General features: G+C 41.0%; 1 protein-coding gene across 1 annotated transcript in view; it reads left to right on the top strand.

Annotated features, from left to right (window-relative positions):
- The window catches only part of ANKFN1 (ankyrin repeat and fibronectin type III domain containing 1), a 241,738-nt gene extending 225,187 nt beyond the window's left edge, over positions 1-16,551 (top strand). Inside the window, exons 18-19 of the mRNA XM_032591208.1 lie at positions 1,468-1,681; positions 15,617-16,551. Of these exons, the coding sequence (XP_032447099.1) occupies positions 1,468-1,681; positions 15,617-16,413 (1,011 nt within the window). The 3' untranslated portion in view covers positions 16,414-16,551. The remainder of the gene's footprint in view (positions 1-1,467; positions 1,682-15,616) is intronic.
- The last annotated feature ends 1,638 nt before the right edge of the window (positions 16,552-18,189 follow it).

Below are 18,189 nucleotides of genomic sequence, written 5' to 3'. Positions count from 1 at the left end.
ACTCTCCTGCCCAACTCACTGCCTAACAAAGGCTGAAGCTCAACCAGATGCTTTCATTACCAGCCCTGAATACTCTGCCAAATCCAGAATAGAAAGCAACGGACAATGGCTCTTGACCACACTAGTTCACTCTAGCTTGCCTGTCACTCTGAACATGGCAGTCTATCACAGTTTCAGACTCTACTCTGTGTTGTGGATATTCTTAAAGACTGTTCTTTAAGTACAGATTAATCTTTAAAACTTCTATAATCAGCCCTTAACCTTGCAGTATTCATACAATTAACATCTTCTACCTGGAAGTTGAGTGCCACCAATTTTCCAAATGCCCTTCAAAAATAAATCACAAAGTGTCAGAGCTAAAAGGGACCTTAGGCATCATCTAGTCCAACCTCCTCTTTTTACAGTTCAGTAAATGGTCCAGAAGTTAATGGCTTGCCAAAGGCACCCAAGTGAAATTAGACACAAAGCCTATCACAAGCTCCAGGGTCCCATGAAAAAAATGTATAACTAATATCCCCTCCTTGGAAAGTCAGAATAACCAGCAAGTTTATGGCCAGTGTCTATTAAGATCTGGGAGACTGTCATCCACAGAGGCAGACTTTTATTTACACTAATATGCTTCAGAAAAATGACAATTGTACTCTATAATGAAAATATTGTTGAATTTACTTTGGTAATTTTCTGATAACCCTGAAACCAAAATGGTAACAACATAGAATGGACTACCCTAAAAATGTAAGGATATTTTAACTACTTAGGAATAAGCTATTTAAACTGTTTTGTACTTCAGAAGCACTTATTTTATATGTACGAAAGTAATAAGTTTAATATATAAAGTTATTTCTTTTCTATTAAAATAGATCCAAGAATCTCTGCTTAGCAAAATATTCCAGTAATGCTGTGCTTTTCTATTTCATATAGAAGAACTAAAATTGCATTTCTTTCTTCAAATATTCTGAAATTTAGACTTTATCATATCCCTTCCTCACAATACCCTAATGAGGAATATTTCACCTTAAGCTGAGAATTAATAACACTTCATATGTGTGAGAAATGTGCAGTACAAAGCACTTACAAATTCATCATTTCACCCAATCATCATAGCAGTCTATGAGATATAAAAAAAGATACGTAAAAAGGTTTTGTCTACATTCACAAATAAGGCAACAGAGGCTGAAAGAGGCCTAGTGACTTGCCAAAGGTTATTACAGAGCTAAAAGTGGGGGTCCCAGCTGGAATTCAGATCTTCCACGACTTGCACCAGATGATATAGCCTCTCAGGTAAAAATATGCAAGGCACAAGAGATGATAAAGAACAGGATTTTCTGGCTTAGCAAACCTACGTTGAAAATATTTTACTCAAAACCAGTACTGTGGAAAATGTATCATCTTGGATTCTCAGGGAAACTTACTCTTTTTTCAAACCTGTTTGACAAACTTAAAGTCTTTTATAATTTCATTCCAAAGCAAATAGATGAAGTTTGGCGCGAAATGAGATGGATCATGGACGCTCTACAGTATGCAAGATACAAACAGCCAGTTTGTGGCTTACCCATCACGAAGCTGATAGACCCCTCAGATGGGCAGAACCTCAAGAAGATCAACTCTACATCCTCACATATCGACTGTCTTGCATCCCCATCCCCATCCCCAGAGATGCACAGAAGAAAGGCTGTGAGTGGTAAGCAATGAGATCTAAAGACCCGTATTTCAGTCACCAGACTCTTGGTCCTATCTCCACTCATGAGGCTCTTTTATGGTGAGGCATTGGTCTCAGTAAGCAGGAGGAAACACTATATAGTGGTAAGAGTCTAAAAGCAGAGAGGGATCAAAATCAGAACGTGGAGGGATAGGAAACTAGGGCAATAACCTGAGATTAACTCCATCCAGCAGTGGAGAAGCTTTAGTCCAGTTCTAGCCTGAGTTTCCCAGATATAAAAGGACACAGAGCAGGGATAGGGCCTCAGAAATGCAGAATGGGGACTGATATGGTGCCAAGTGTGGACCAAGTCAGCCAAGGGAATCTGACCAAAACCAAGTAAGGAAGGAGATAAGGCCCAGCCTCTAGTAAATAGACACTGGACAATAAAGAGGCAGGACGTAGGTCCCAGCCTGGAGAAAAGTTCAGGGCGAACTCACCCAGCATAGCACCAGTGTCCTGGGGTGGAAGATGGGAAAGAAAGAAATCTTGGATAAATAGAATCCTGACCCCTGGGGCGCCTGGGTGGCTCAGTCGGTTAAGCGTCCAACTTCAGCTCAGGTCATGACCTCATGGTTCCTGTGTTCAGGCCCTGCGTCGGGCTCTGTGTTGACAGCTCAGAGCCTGGAGCCTGCTTCAGATTCTGTGTCTCTCTGCCCATCCCCTGCTTGCGCTCTGTCTCTTTCTCTCTCAAAAATAAACAAAAAAAAATTTTTTAATAAAAATAAATAAAAAATAAAGCATCCTGACCCTGAAGCCAAATAAGTAGGTTGGCCCCATCATGGATAAAACAAGCAGGAGACAACTTTCAGGCAGGCTGTAGGAGACACCTGGCACATCACCTCTACTCTTGGGAATGGAGTTTGGAGTTTACAAGGAAATGCTGAGAACAAAACATGGCTGGGTTAACACAGAGTTCTACAAAATACCTCTGGCTTATAAATAGAAAGCATACTAATCAAAGGCAATATAATTCTTAGGATATGTTGAGACTAGTGCCATTTTCTAGTCAATTAAAATAATGGCAAAGCATCTTTCTTGATTCTATAGCTTATAAAAGCTCCCAATTCTGTAAGCTTTACAACAACAAGAATTAACATTTTTAACAAACAGTTCTGAAATATGGGCTCGTCCCATAGGGGGCAGCATGGTGTAGCTGAAACAGCTTGGGCTAAGAAATCAGAGACCTGGATTCAAATCCCAGACAATAAATTGTAGGTATCACATTTGATGTTATTACTCTTATTATAGAACACTTTAGTGGGGATGTAAACCTTTTCTATAAGTAAGCTTATGTATGCTCCTATATTTTAAAAACGTCAGTGTCCTAAAAATCAAAACTTGGCAAATGAAGAACTTGAGAGACAGCTAATTTACATTCCCAAAGGATTCTATGATTTACCCAATAATTTTTTAAAGAACTCTGTTAGTAGATTTCCTCAAGTGAGTTTTGTAGATTCCCACTTAGCTGGACATACAAATAAAATGCCATCCCTGCCATAAGCTAGTTTAGTGGGGGAGACAGATACATTAACAAAATTTCAGGGTAACTGCATATATGCTATGATGAGGAAATGTGTAGGGTGCTGTGAAGTCTATCGGATGTGTTAACCATAAACCATAAGATCAAAGAGACCTTCCTGGAGGGGAGATGGGGTGACAAAATACTGAAGGATAAGCAGGAGTTGAGCCAAAAAAGAGGAAAGAGGAGAGCACTTATGGGCAAAGGAAGCAGAGTATGCAGCTGTATTGTAGTTCAGGGAACTGTACGCAGTCTGGCTGAACTCAGGATCCAAGAACATTGTTTAGCCTTTTTATTTTCTCATTAAAAAAATACTTATTGGTTATCCACCAATAACTTCAGGTACTTCTTGTACTCTTGAGGTAATAGGGAGGGATATAGTGATAAAGTAAAGTTTCCACTTCCATAGAGCTTACATTCTAGAAAAAAATGGTAATGAAAACGTAAACAAACAAGATAATTTCAGAAAGTGAAAAACTTCCAATATATAATGCAAAACAGGGATCAAGATGAGCGGGGGAGATGAGCAGGGAGAAGGGAGAGTGTTGAATTCACTAAGATGATCAACAGAGACCTATCTGTGAAGATTACATTTGAAGCAACCACAGAAAAAGGAGCCAGTAATGCAAAGATCTGGAGTTGGAATATTCCAGGCAATAAAACAGCAATAGGCCCTGAAGTGGGTCAGGGATGAAAGAAAGCCAAAGTCACTGGAGCAGAACAAATCAAGGGGCTACTGGTGAGAGAGAAGGTAGAGAAAAAGGCAGGGGCCAGACCAGGCAGGGGCAAGATAAGAAGTTTGGATTTTATTCCACTTGTGATGGAAAGCCACTGGAAACTTTTAAGCAAGGATTGATGTGGTCTGAATCAAATCTGAATCAAATCTTTAAAATCAAATCTGGCTTTTGTACGAAGAGACCATAGTGGGACAATACTGGAATCAAGGAGATCAATTATAAAGCTAGCAACAGAGGGATACCAAGTTTTCTGGCTTGAATGTCTCTGGATATCATGATGCCATTTACGAAAAAAAAAAAAGGAGAAACAAGCTTGGGTAGTTGGGCATGTTGAATCTGAGTTAGTTTCAGGACATTCCACACAAAAAGAAACATGCAATAGAAAAGGATTATGGGATCTGGAGCTCAGGAAAGAGAAGTGGACTAATAACATGGATTTAAGAATTGTTGACATACGAATGATGTAGCTACAAAAATGCTTGGGATTCCCTAGACAGAGTAGTTAGAGTATGGAGAGGAGAGTCTGAAAGGATCCCCGTGGAAAGAACATCAAGACTTTTTAAAGCAGGAAGAACCCATCAGAAGAAGATAAAACAACAACAACAACAACAACAACCCAGAGAGTAGTGTCACAGAAATTAAAGCATGTCAAACAATAGTGAGAGCTTAAACAAAACTGAAAAGCTTCTATTGGGGTCGTTTATTTTATTTTCAACAAGGGAGTCATCCGTAATCTGGAGACAGCAGTTTGTGAAGGGAAGGAGATATAAACTGAACAGAAGTAGATCAGGAAGTAAATGGGAGGTAAAGGAATGGGACCAGTAAGGATACACTCTTCAAAATCTTGGCTGTTGAAGAGAAGAGTGAGGGAGGGCAGTAGCTAGAGAGGTCTGGGGTTGAAAGCGCATTTTTAAAAGGCAGGATAGATATTCCCTCTGCTGTTCGACAATTTACATAAATCTGCAAACAGCTCTTCCATTCTACTTCCACCTTCATAGCCCTTACCTGCCCTCTGCTCACACAACTTTCCCAGAGTTTTATCTTCTCTTGGCCACGGGGTCCTAAGAAGGTCCCCCTTGGCTGTATGAGGGTGGCCTCTCCTGTGCCACAGAAGTGCCAAACTCTCATATTGGCCAGATGACAGGTTACACGCACTCTCTACTGGGAGGATCTGGCCAATTACATTTGGATTTTATTATTAATCTAAAATGTGAGTGATCATCATTCTGTTGCTTAAAATATAACTCTCTCTTGGGTCCATTTATTTCTCTGAAGCCAAGATTCCATGGGCTGTGAAACACAAAGACGTGGAGGGAAGCAAATGAAAAATGGAACCCAGTGACAAGGAAACAGTTGAGAGCTTGGAGAAGCATTTAGTGGTCAGATCCCCTCACAAAAGCAAAAGCATTTCAGAGCAATGAAATCTGCTCCTACATACTCTAGCCTCTGCACTAGTGTGGCTACTTTTATTTGGAAACCATTTACAAAGAGGAAAAAATCCAATTTAGAGAAACATCTCCAGTGGGTTGCTCAGAGAGCAAACTTTGCAATACAATTCCGTTCTGCGTGGGTAGGGTTCACCTAACTTCTGAGGAGCTGGCTGGAAATACAGAGCCTATCACAAACCTGCCAACCCAAGATTCTGTTTTAAGCCTGTGGAGCACCTTGGATTTGTTTGTGTATATCTGTGTGTGGGGGGGGGGGGGGGGCGAGGGAGTGGAACTCTTTAACTTCCCATTTCTGTGTGGTTTTCAAACACAAAGTAGAACTCCTCCGAGTCAATTAAAATTAAGCATCTCCCAAGGACCCAAGGGGGAAAGTTGGCTCCTAAGAAAGGCAACTCATGGCAGGGGGTGGAATGATTTGGTCCATCACATGTGTATTTTCTCTCCCACTCCTTTTCTGTGGGTACAGTGGTCACAGGCAGCAGCAATTTTTTTTTCCGATACTGCTATTTCTCCTAGTGACACATGGGTGAGGCAACAGAGGGGAGGGGGGTGTTGTTTCCTTCAGATGCATTTGAAGATTATTCTGATCTTCCAATCTGGTAACCTTTTTCCAGATGATTTTAAGATCATTACAGTATAAACTAAACAGTTCAGAAAATCAGCAGGAATCTGAAGATGTTATTTCTCTTGGTAAATTAGAAGGTGAACAAATCCCTGAGGTTCTCCCCATTTATTTAAATTCTTCATTTGTAAATTATTTAAATTCTACTCAAACACAGTGGAAACAGATTCAATGAAGCACACAAAAAAGTACAAATTTGGACACTGATACATTAAAAATGTGAAGATAGATTTTAGGGCAAATATTGCTTATTATTCCTTTCTTTCTGTCCTGCCATGCCCCCTGCCTTTAAGAGAAAGGCAATAGCTTTAAATCAATTATTCTTTCCTGAAATGTCATCTCTACATAACGCCCTCAAAATCCACATCAACTCTACTCTGCTGTTGTTGGCCTGAGCCACAGAGACCAGGAATTGCAACACCCATTACAATGGCAAAAAGGCCAAGCTTCCTAAGCCAGCACTAATACTATGGGCAGAACTTTCATCAAACAGCTCCTGGGTCAGTCAGAGGGGAAACACAAGGTTCTACCAATGCTAGCCTGCCCAGTGGGCCCTGTAAGGGAAATTGAGGAGCACAACCAGGTTTATTAAAATAACAACTGGGCAAGGTGCCTACAATGCTTAATGGAGCATATGGCCTGGATCTGGGGATGGAAGCTGCACTTTGCATTCTTTTCCAGGAAGGGAGGGAGTGGCAGTGGCCTAAGTCCCTGGAAACTCTCCTCAGTGCCCTGGCTGGCATCCTGGAGATTTTCCCAGCTTGTTCTGGGAGGGGTATCCCACTCTAAGCAATAGGTTCCACTAAGTCTTATAATAAATAATACAACCACCATGGAAGTCAAATATTTAGATTCCTACTAGAACAGTGTTTCCCAACTGTGGGTCCATGAAACGACAAGATAATATTTACCACTCCATACCCAAGCCTTTTTTCCCTCTCCTTGGGTTATGACAGTTACAACTAGCTCTTCTTTTAATTTATCTCCTATGTCTCTTGCTCCTAGGAGCTATGGTAAAGAAGTTAGTTATATCATTTACAAATTCACTGCTAAATCTAGGTCAGGAAATACAGTACTGAACTAGATCACCACCAACACAAGACACCATACAAGAGATTATTGTTCTCCTTTATTATCAACAGCATTCTCACAGCAAAGTCTTGAAGTTTATCTGATTACTGGTCTATATTTTAATGAGTCACCTCTTGATAACGTTTTCTAGTTATTTTCTCAGTATTTAAGGGTAGGAAGGCACTTAAAGTATTTCTAACAATCTAACTTAATCATCCTGGCACCTGTGAAGATACGCAATATAATACCGACATGCTGTAGAGGAAGAAAGGTTCAGAGGGGCTAAGTGATTTGCTCAAGATCAGATACACAGTCAAGGAGCAAGATAGGACTTCAGCCCAGGTTTGTCGGATTTTAAGACAGTTGTTCTTTCTGCTACAACTAGGCTGACCCTTAAGTCAAGCATCACCAAATATGAAACAAAATAATTTAGGTGACTGTTTTCAGGAATTTCTATGGCAGATTACGTAAATTAGCTCTTTCCAGGCTGCTTTCAGTATTGTTTTTAAGAGGCAATCAAATCTCACAATTCTTTATGCTCCCAGATTTCAATATTTATTTTAGTTTCAATCAACTCAACATAACATTTTACTGAAAGCTTTGTATGCAACAGAAATAGCACAAGAAGCAAATAATACAATGATAATTAAGTTGCAGTCTTGTTAGGAGATCCTCATGGCCTGCTCAAATGTCAATGTTCAGATTAGATGATCTAGAAAATACAGAAAATTCTGCATGCCCCTTTGCTTGACTCCTTCTTTGGTCCATTCCTTCACTGCCTGACTTCTTCAACATTTACTGAGCAGAAATAAATAAGACATAGTGTATGCCTTCTGGAGTTCATAGTTCAATAATGGAGATAAACATGTAAATGAATAGTTTATAATAAACCTTGATAAATACAGTAACAGAGATATAAATAAAATGCCATAAGAGCCAAGAGAATGGAGCAACTAACTTTACCTGAAGGAATCAGCACAGGCTCTTCCTGGGAGTCTTAAAATAGGATTCCCCTTTGAAAATTAGAAGGTCAGACCTTTGAAGCACACCATTGTATACTCCTTAGTCCCCTGCAAACAATAAATGTTCACTATTTGTATGCTGAGAGGTCAAAGTATAAACTGCTCTTGCAGAGTGTTTTACCTGACTGTGGGCTGGAAAGGGAAAGAAAGTGCCACAAACTCCTCAACAATTGCTTATAGTTACAGTCATATTTACTATCAGACTTCTAGTGGATTTAATGGTGGCCCTAAAATGATTATGTTCGTGTCCGAACCCCCATAACCTGTGAATGTGACCTTATTTGGAAAAAGGGTCTGGGTACACATGTAATTAAGGATCTTGAGATCATCCTGGATTATCAGGGTGGGCCCTAAATCCCATGACAAGTGTCCTTACAAGAGACAGAAGAGTCTATATGAAGACAGAAGTAGATATGGGAGTGATGCCCCACAAAGAACACCAACAGCTGGAAATGGCAAGAAAGCACTCTTGCCTAGAGCCTCCAGAGGGAGGGAGTCCAGCACAAATGACACCTTGATTTCAGACTTCTGGCTTCCAGGGCTGTGAGAGAATAAATTTCTGTTGTTTTAAGCCACCCAGTGTGTGGTGATTTGCTATAGCAGCCCCAGGAAACTAATATAAAACTTAACATGTTTCTCTAACAGCAGCAATATCAAGAAGCTCTTACTAAAAGTTGAATTAATGTAACTCAGTGTGCGTCCCACACAAAGTAGATTAGGTAACGAGGTCCCGGCCCTCAGGAAGCTTCCATGGAAAGCCATGAAAATGCTACAGTGGGGGCACCTGAGTGGCTCAGGTGGTTAAGTGTCAGCACAGAGCCCACTTTCGATCCTCTGTCCCCTTCTCTGTCTGCCCCTTGCCCAGGTGCTCGCTCTTTCTGTCTCAAAAATAAACGTTAAAAAAAAAAAATGCTAAAGTGCATAGGAGCATGGCAGGCCTTTGGAGACAAATCTGCAGGTGAGTTTCTATCCTGCTACTTACCAACAGTACATGAATTAGAAAATTTAATAAGCCTAAGCTTTAGTATGTATTCTTATCTGCAAAATTAGAATTGTTATAAGCATTAAATAGGATAAAGCACCTAGAATACTTAGCATAATGGCTGGCCCACAGTAAGCACTAAGAAAATGTCATTACTATTGTAGACACAAATGAATACATGTGGACAGCTGAGTAGACAATACTGACCAGATAGAGAAGGAAGTTCAACTAAAGTCAATTCTTTGGATCTTATTTCCAGCCCAGTTTCAAATCTTCAGTTAACCTCTCTTCTTCATCACAACGATGGCACCTGTTGCTGTCATCATCAAAAACAGCTGATAGTTCCGAGACCCTATTCCTGGCGGTACCCAATTTTTCTCACAAAGGATGAGAAAAAGTGCTCTCTAAAACTTGTTTTAAGATTATTAAAGCCGTTCAGCCCAAGCCGTTATCCAATTCACTCCTTTTAACTTGAAAATCTCTTTATATCTATCTTCTTCCCTACCTCATGTCCTTCCAACTTTTTCACCAAAAACCAATGCCAGCACTGGTGCTCACAAGTGACCACTTCTTGTTATGTCCGTTAACCTACCGTTCTTCTATCTTTAACAGTTCCCTCTCCAGTGGTTCCTCCTCTACCCACAAACATCTTCCCCCAACCTTGCAACGCATCAGGCTCCCATCCCATCTCCTCCAGGGATATCTTGGCCAACCTCTCAAGCTTAATCTGTCCCAAATTAAATTTACCATCTCTTCTACTGCCCGACCCAACCCAAATCTACTGCCTAACCCTGATGCAATTTAACTCCTCTGGTTTAATGCTGATACTATCATTCAGACACTAAGCCTTGAAACCTGCTAGTCACTGCAGGGCTTTTACACTTGCCTCTCCAAGTTGTCTGGAGCACTTTTTCCTCAACCTTTCACATAGCTGGTTCCTTCCAATCATTAACATCTTACCTAGACTCCCTTTTCTACAGGGATTCCTCCCTTAGCTACGTTAGCAAAAGAACCTTCCTCCCAAGTCACTCTCTAGCTGAAACCCAGTTTCATTTTCTTCACAGAACTTTGCACTATCTGAAATTAATCTTATGTGGGTTTTTTTTTTTTTTTTTACTTATTTAATCCTTTCTCTATGCACTGTGTAAAAGCAGATACCATATCTGCCTAGCACAAAATACATGCCTGGTAAACATCTTTGAATAATTTTCCTGGATTTCTATTTTCCTCCACATAACCACCACTCTTACACAGCCCCACAACCTGAAAAAGATAAATATTTAAAAGAAACATAGCTTGGACCACAGCCTTCTCATTGGCCTCCCTGCTGTCTGTTTCCTCTCCATCCAATTCCTCTTATATCCAACCTGCTACATAATTATCCTAAATCACACCTCTTGTCAATTACTTCTTCAAAATTCTTCAATAGCTACTCATTGAGTACAAAATTTTTCAATAGCTTACTCACTGAGTACAAAATTAGGTACAATCCTTATCTAAGATTTACTACTCACTTCTGGCTCCACCCTACCTTTTAAAAAATTAAATTCTCTCTTTTGGCCATTTATTTTGAAATAGAGAAACAGTAGGTTGCAAAGAAATGTACAGGAATTCCCATGTACCCTTCCCCCAACTTCTCCAACATCAACAACTTACACAGCTCTTGTACAATATCAAAACCAAGAAGCTGGTACAATCCATACAGCTTATCCAGATTTCACTAGTTATGTATACACACTTGTGCATGCATGTGTGTAACCGTGTGCATGCAGATGCACACAAGCACTCAGGCTCCCTTGTATAGCTCTTGTATCACATGTGTACTTGGGTAATCACTACCATAACCAAAATATTCAACTGTACCATCACCACAAAACTCCTTCTGTTCCCCCTTACTCATCCCCCCATCCCTACCCCTGGCTACTACTATCTATTCTTCAGCTCTATAATCATTTCATGAATGTTACATAAATTGAATTCTTTATTTTTATTGATAAGTAGTATTCCATAGAATGGATGTACCACAGTTTATTTAACAATTCATTCACTTAAGGACATTTGGGTAGCTTCCAGTTTAGGGATAATACAAATAAAATTGCTATGAACACTCACATACACAGTCCTGCATGAAAATAGTCTTAATTTTCCTAAGATAAATTCCCAAGAGTGCAACTGCTGGCATCTTACTTTTGTAGCCTCACTTTTCCAAAATTCCTCCTGTTCCCATATCACAGTCAAATAAGACTACTTGAACTGTTTCCTCTTCTTCTCTGGTTTCTAATCCTCTCATCATTTGCATATTTATTATTAATAGCTGCCTAAACCACTTTTTCAAAGAGGATGAAGAAATAAATTAATTTATGGGGTGCCTCAGTGGCTTATTTGTTGAGCATCTGACTCTTGGTATCAGCTCAAGTCATTATCTCACCGTCATGAGATCGAGCCCCATGTCGGGCTCCTTTCTGAGCATGGACCCTGCTTGAAATTCTGTCTCTCCCTCTCTCTCTGCTCCCTCCCTCCCTCCGCCCCCCTAAATAAATAAATGAACAAACAAACAGTTATTTACATGAAGGAAAAAATAAATAAAAGATGATGGAGTATTTTATCAATCCTGTCCCACTGAAATGTGATCTCTTTCCTATAAACCTGCATCATATTTGCTAAACTTCTCTTATAAAATGTATGTTCTACCAGTCTCATAGATGCATATATGCCCTATACTTCCATTACAACAGTAAACTCCCTGGAGACAGATCATTTCTTATTAATTTCATATTCACTCTGGCACCAAGCACACTGTTTCTGTTATAGCAGGAGCTCAAGCAAAACAGAATCTTCATTGTTGAATGAATGGACGAATTAAATATATTTGCCCTAAGAGGGCTCTGATTTAACCAGGAATCCAGGATGTTATATTTGCATTAAAAAAGACAACTAATAATACAAGTCTATACAGGCTAAGTGCCAAAGGACAATAAAAGCAAGAAATGTTAGAGAAGTGCAGAGAAGGCAGCAATCTTTTCTGGGGCAGTTGAGGAATGCTTCTTAAAGAAGGCTATTTTTGAGGGAAACCTTGAACAGATGAGTAGAACTCAGAAAAGTAGAAAAGGGAGTCCTTTTTGGTAGACATTATTTAAGAACAGTATATGGATTGATCTCATTCTTTGTAGCTTCTGGATAATATTCCACTATAAAGATGTGCCCAAAGTTTTAACCTATTGTCCTGAGAGTAGACATTTAGTATACATCAGTTAGAATTAAGTTTGGATCCACGTTACAGAAAATCCAAAAGGAGTGTCATACACACAAGATACTTCATTTCTCTCGTGTGAAAGAAGCCCACACGTAGACAATTCATTGTTGGTATGTGGACTCCATGGTCTTCAGACTCCATGCTCCATTTTTCACCTCCACCACACTAGCATATGGCTTTTTTTCCCAAGGTTGCCTTATGAGCCTAGCCAACACATCTTGTTACAGGCAACTGAAAGGAAAGAGGAAAAAAAAGGGGCCTACCTCAGAGCTAAGCCAGCTCCCTTTTTGCAGACTTCCAGAAGTTTCACACAATACTTTCAGTTCTACATCATTGGCCATAACTTAGTTATATGGCCATACCTAGCTGAAAGGGAAGCTGAAAAATTCAGTCTTTCACATGAGTGCATTGCTGTCTCAAAGGAAATTTAAGATTTGTAACCAAAAAAGGATAATAGATATTGGGTAGCAGCCAGCAGTTAGAGAGAAAAACTGAAATCTTGCCCTGCCAATGAGTAAGCACACACATCATCTTCCATAGTCAGGAAAAAGAGAAAGAAAAGAAAATGAAGCACTTCACAACCTGACCCTGAAATAAACAAACAAGCCAAGAAAGAAGGAAAGAAAGAAAAGGATTACATCTGGTTCTACTTCCTAAAATAGAAGAAACTTTAATCCTGTTTGTGTAAATTACTAATTCCCTTACAAAACAAAATTTTTCCCTGGAGTCTGCAATATTCTTATGATAACCATGTCCGATTTCCCACCATGAACAAAGTAACTATAACCTTGTATTCCTGTGGGTTTTTACTTTAAATACCTGTTGTATTTTTTAATCAGCAAGCCAGTCCTGAAGTTGGACTCCCTCACAGAACTTTGCAAGTAAGCTATTTTTCTTAAGTGATTTTTCTTTTCCTAATACTTTGGTGCCTCTAAGTCTTCCGTCACAGCAGTCTCAGCCACAGGATTATTTCTTATTTTCACTATTATAAATCCCACTGCAGTAAACAGCTTGTAAATGCCTCCGTGTATACACAGTGACAATTTCTCAAACATAGATATCTAAAAAAGAACTTGCTGGGACAAAGGATATGCACATTTTTAATATAGTCTACTTAAAAATGCTATCGGTAGAACGGTACTAGTTGATCGCACCATCACTATATGAGCATCCCTGACTTCCCACACATCAACAACACATGAGAGTATCCCTCTTTTCATTTTTAGCAAATCTGATAGGCAAAAACATGCCTTGTTGTTTCAACCTGCATTTCCCTAACTACCACCTAGTTAGTAATTATAGTCTATCTAGGTTGAACATCTTTATTATGTTTATTGACCATTTGTATTAATTATTCTTTGAAGGACGGGTTATCATCTGCCCATCTGGATGGTCTTCTTATGGATTTAGAGAAGTTCTTTATATATTCTGGTTATTAATCTTTTGTTATACATATTATCACAGTTTTCTTCCAATCTATCCCTTACCTTTTTACTTTGTTTATAGTATCATTTGTTTTACAAAGTATTAAACTCTGATGTAGTCAAATTTAGCAGCCAATTCTCTGACTTCTGGGATTTTGTCTTGCTTACAAAGACCCTGCCACCGCAAAATTACAAACATATTGTCTTCTATGACTTGAAGGGTTTGCCTGTTACATTTAAGCTGCATGAAATTTATGTTTATATATGCTATAAGGTAGGATTTTCTCTAATTATTTTACTAAAGGGATAACCAATTGTCCCACCACTATATCCTGAAGATCTATCTATCTACTCCCTTACTTTGGAATATTATCTTTACCATATGTTAAATTACCACACAGAATTAAAACTATTTCTGGACTTTACTTTTCTTTTCTATAAATCCATCTGCCCATTTGTACACCAATACTACAAAGCTTTAGTTGTCAAAACTCCGTGGTATTTTTTGATATCTGGTAAATCAGAAATCAGGCTCCTCCCTATTGTATCTTTTAAAAAGGGTGGGGGGCACCTGAGTGGCTCAGTCAGTTAGGCCTCCAACTCTTGATTTCATCTCAGGTCATGATCTCACGATTCATGGGATCAAGATTCTCTCTCTCCCTCTCTCTGCCCCTATACCATTCCCATGAGCACTCACAAGCTCGCTCACTCTCTCTCTCTCTCTCAAAATAAATAAACTTAAAAAAAAAAGCTAGCTGTTCTCATAAATTTTCTCTTCCAGGTGACTTTAAACATCAGTTTACTAAATTCCTTTCAAAAATCCTACAGAGATTTTTTTTTTTTATTGAGATTGCCTGATTTGTAGATTAGCAGTTTTTCTTTTTAAGAGAACTTGCATGTTTTTAAATTAGCATGTATGTACCAACTACCTATGTTGGGATGAGTTCTGTGGGAATTCAAAGCATTTTTAAGACATCCTTGCTCCACAGTAACATACCATCTGATTGAGGGGGAGAAGTAGATATAAATAATGAGTGCATTAAATGATAAATATCTTTAGAATTAAAGTTGTGGCTCATTTATGGTCACTATAGTATGCACTTTGAGGCTTATTTCTGCCTGTCATTTTACTTCCGTTTTTGTTTTTTCTTTGGCCTTTTTGTTTTCCTTTTTAAACACTTGATAACTAGGTAAATATTTATAAACATAATTGATTTATACCTTAGTCATCCTAGGTAAGAAGTTCTATTATCATTCCCATTTTAGATAAAGAAACTGAACCTCAAAGAAGTTAAGTAACCTTCCCAAGATCACAGAACAAGTAGGTGGAGGACAGCTAAGATCTGAAACTGTTTCCCAGACTTCAATCCCCATAGTTCCACCTCTTTTTCCCTCCCCCTTTTAAGTTCCTGCTACTTTATCGAATGCAAAGCTCATCTCTGAAATGATAGGAAATGAATAAATGAGTAGCATGCAATTTTTTAAACTGTTTCATCCTCTGTACAAGCCCAGCAAATAATAAAAGCGTACAGGGAGAATAAGGGCAGGTTCCGCTCTGCCGCTGTCCAGGTTGGACCTGTCCCGAGTTCCTCTCCCTTTCCCTTAAGCTAAGCACAGGACTCATTACATAATTTATAGAGCCCTGTGCAAAACCAAAGCGTGGGGTCCCTTGTTCAAAAATGATTGCTACCTTCAAGAGGTAGACCGTTAACAAAGCACAGGACCCTTCTAGGCACAGGGGTGGGGAGGGCTCAACCACATGGATACTATGCCCAAGAAGCAGGCCCCAGCTAAGAGTTTCTCTCTCTTTTCTAACCTGGGTCTCTGGCTCTGTAGATTCACAGCCCTGCTCTGATGAAGAAGGCTGCTCAGAAGTCTTCCTCCCCACTGACAGCGACTACGACTCCAGTGATGCCCTGAGCCCCCGAGACCTGGACCTGGTCTACCTGTCATCACAGGATATCGCCCAGCAGGCTCTCAGCGGCCTAAGTGGCAGCGCCCCCGACGTTCTGCAGGTGCACGACATGAAGGGTCCCCTGGGATCGGGCCAGGACCCCCAAGGCCGGCCCCCGGGGCCGGATCCCGACCACTCGTGCGCCGAAGTCCTCCACAGCCTGACCCTCACCGGCTTCACTCCCAAGAACCACGCCAAGATGGCGCCGAGCGCCAGGCCGCCGCTGGGCTTCCTGGGAAAGCGGAAGCCGGCTAAGCACCAGCACCACGGCGGCTTCAGCCGCCACCACCGCTGGCTGCGCATGCACAGCGAGACGCAATCGCTCTCGCTCTCCGATGGCGTTTACACGCAGCACGTGTCTCGGGCCTGCGCCCTGACCCAGGAGCCCGCGGAGGCCGAGCGGCTGGGACCTGCCCCCGTTGGGTCCCGGGGCCTGGTTCTGGCCCACGCCTCAAGCCTCCCTGAGGAGGGGAAGAGCAGCCTCCAGGATGCGAGGTCTGCGGTACGTCGCATCTACGTGGAGCCCTACCGCGCGGCCCTGGTGGACGCAAAGCCCTGGGCTGCCTTGAGCCCGCCCCCCGGGGGCCACTCGGCCCTACCCAGCCCCACCGGCCCGGAGATGAGCCCCGAAGGCCCCACCACTTCCCCCGTGTCGGAAATACTCAGCAGCATGCTTTAGGGAGTCCTGCAACTGGCTGTCCTGATCCACAGCGAATCCCTGCATTCTCCATCACTCTCCGTCCAGCCCGGCCCCCACTGTGTCCCCAACCCTTTTCAAATGGTCTGAAATGTTAAAATTCCAAAGGTTACAGGTTCAAGTCCCTCTTTTTTTTTTTTTTTTTTTTTTAGGATAGAGTTAGGTGGAAGTGAGAGTTGCCAGTGTTGTTCCCGGTTCAGGGCATACAAGAACTTTTGTGTCAACATGGAGTCCTGGACTATTTAGGGGCACCCATGGCTGAAGTAGGGCAGCCTAAAGAGCCACCTCAGTTCTGCAGCCGGCTCTGTAATCTGACCTTTGGGTTTAGGGCTCTTTCTTGAATTTGTGATTGATGGGGAGGAGTTCTAGAGATGAAAGTAAGATTAGCATTGTTTTTCCTTCCATTCTAAACCTTCAGAAGAGTTTAAGGGAAAGAAGCCCAGGTTGCGTCTTCAGGGCACAAAGTCAAGTGGACTTGACCTGGGTTCCCAGTCAGCTAAACCAAGTCATTCCAAAGTGCAGGGTTCTCAGTTGGTCACCAAATCGAATTTATCCATCAGCACTGATGGTAGGCCTAAAACAGATCTTTTCTTCATTTAGTGCTGTGTGGAAATCACCAGAAGCAAAAGTAGAGGATACTTTGCTTCTAGCTTTGTCTTACAAAGGTAAAACAGGGCAGGAAGAAGGACTTCCTGCACACTCAGCTCTCGTTCAAGCATGAAAATGGTCCTTGTATTATTCAGGGTGCAAGGAGATAGCTGAATTAAGTGAAAGGCTCAGTTAAAGACAAAACAGAGAGTGGGAGAGAAAGATGGGCAAAAATGCATTTTTTCTACAATCCTAAGATAAGTAAGTCCATGGGGCTTTGTCTCTGAAAATGATGGTGGATCTGCTTAGATTCTTAGGTGGTGGAATTGTCATTGAATGAGAAAGTGCCCTTCAGATATGGCCAGGCAGCTGATGAAGTCCTTACAGACACACTGGCACATTTACTCACCCCTACATCACAGGTCATGGGACAGATTGCCCAGGGCTTGGGTTGCTGGCTTCCCCTTTTCAGTTCACCCCTTCCAAAGTCCACTTTGCTCTGAGATCAGCTGGCCCATTGGCCTCAGGGAAAATCCTCAGGGACAGAAGTCCCTGTCAATGGTTCCAAAACTGCTTAGAGACACCTGAAAAAAGTGTTTTGGTCTCAATGCCTCCCACCTGCCTTTCTCACAAATGAGAAACCCAAATCAAAGAGAAATCACACTGCATATTCCAAAAAGGCATGAGCCTTCCCTCATTTCCTGGAGCCAAGACTCATTCAGTTTACTGATATTCTAAATGGTCCTTTTCTGCTTCACAGGCATTTTGGTTAAATATTGCTCTTTATGGGCCCTACCCCTGTCCTCACAGTTCTACCATTCCTCCTCATGGGAGTTCATACAAAGTCCCCTGTTCACAATGTTATTCCGATCCCTTCCATTTTTAAAACATTTGATTTAAACATAAATAATTACCCTGGTGGAAAGGTACAGATTTGGCCCATGGCCTATGGTCATTAGAAAACTAAAGCCCAGAGCTCAATCTTTATTTTTTTAAGAGATTTTATACTCAGTGAACCACCACCCCCCATCCCCCCACCCCCTCACCGCAGAGAATCTTGAGCAGAATCACTGTGGCTTCTTTTCTATGCCTGCAAGTATTTTAAAATGCAGTTTTCTTCTGTTCTGAGTGAACTCTATGTATATGGAGTATTAGAGTTAGAAAGAACCA

The sequence above is a fragment of the Lynx canadensis genome, chromosome E1, assembly GCF_007474595.2.
Source record: "Lynx canadensis isolate LIC74 chromosome E1, mLynCan4.pri.v2, whole genome shotgun sequence".
Taxonomy (NCBI): Eukaryota; Metazoa; Chordata; class Mammalia; order Carnivora; family Felidae; genus Lynx; species Lynx canadensis.
This window is presented reverse-complemented; position numbering and strand designations above follow the sequence as displayed.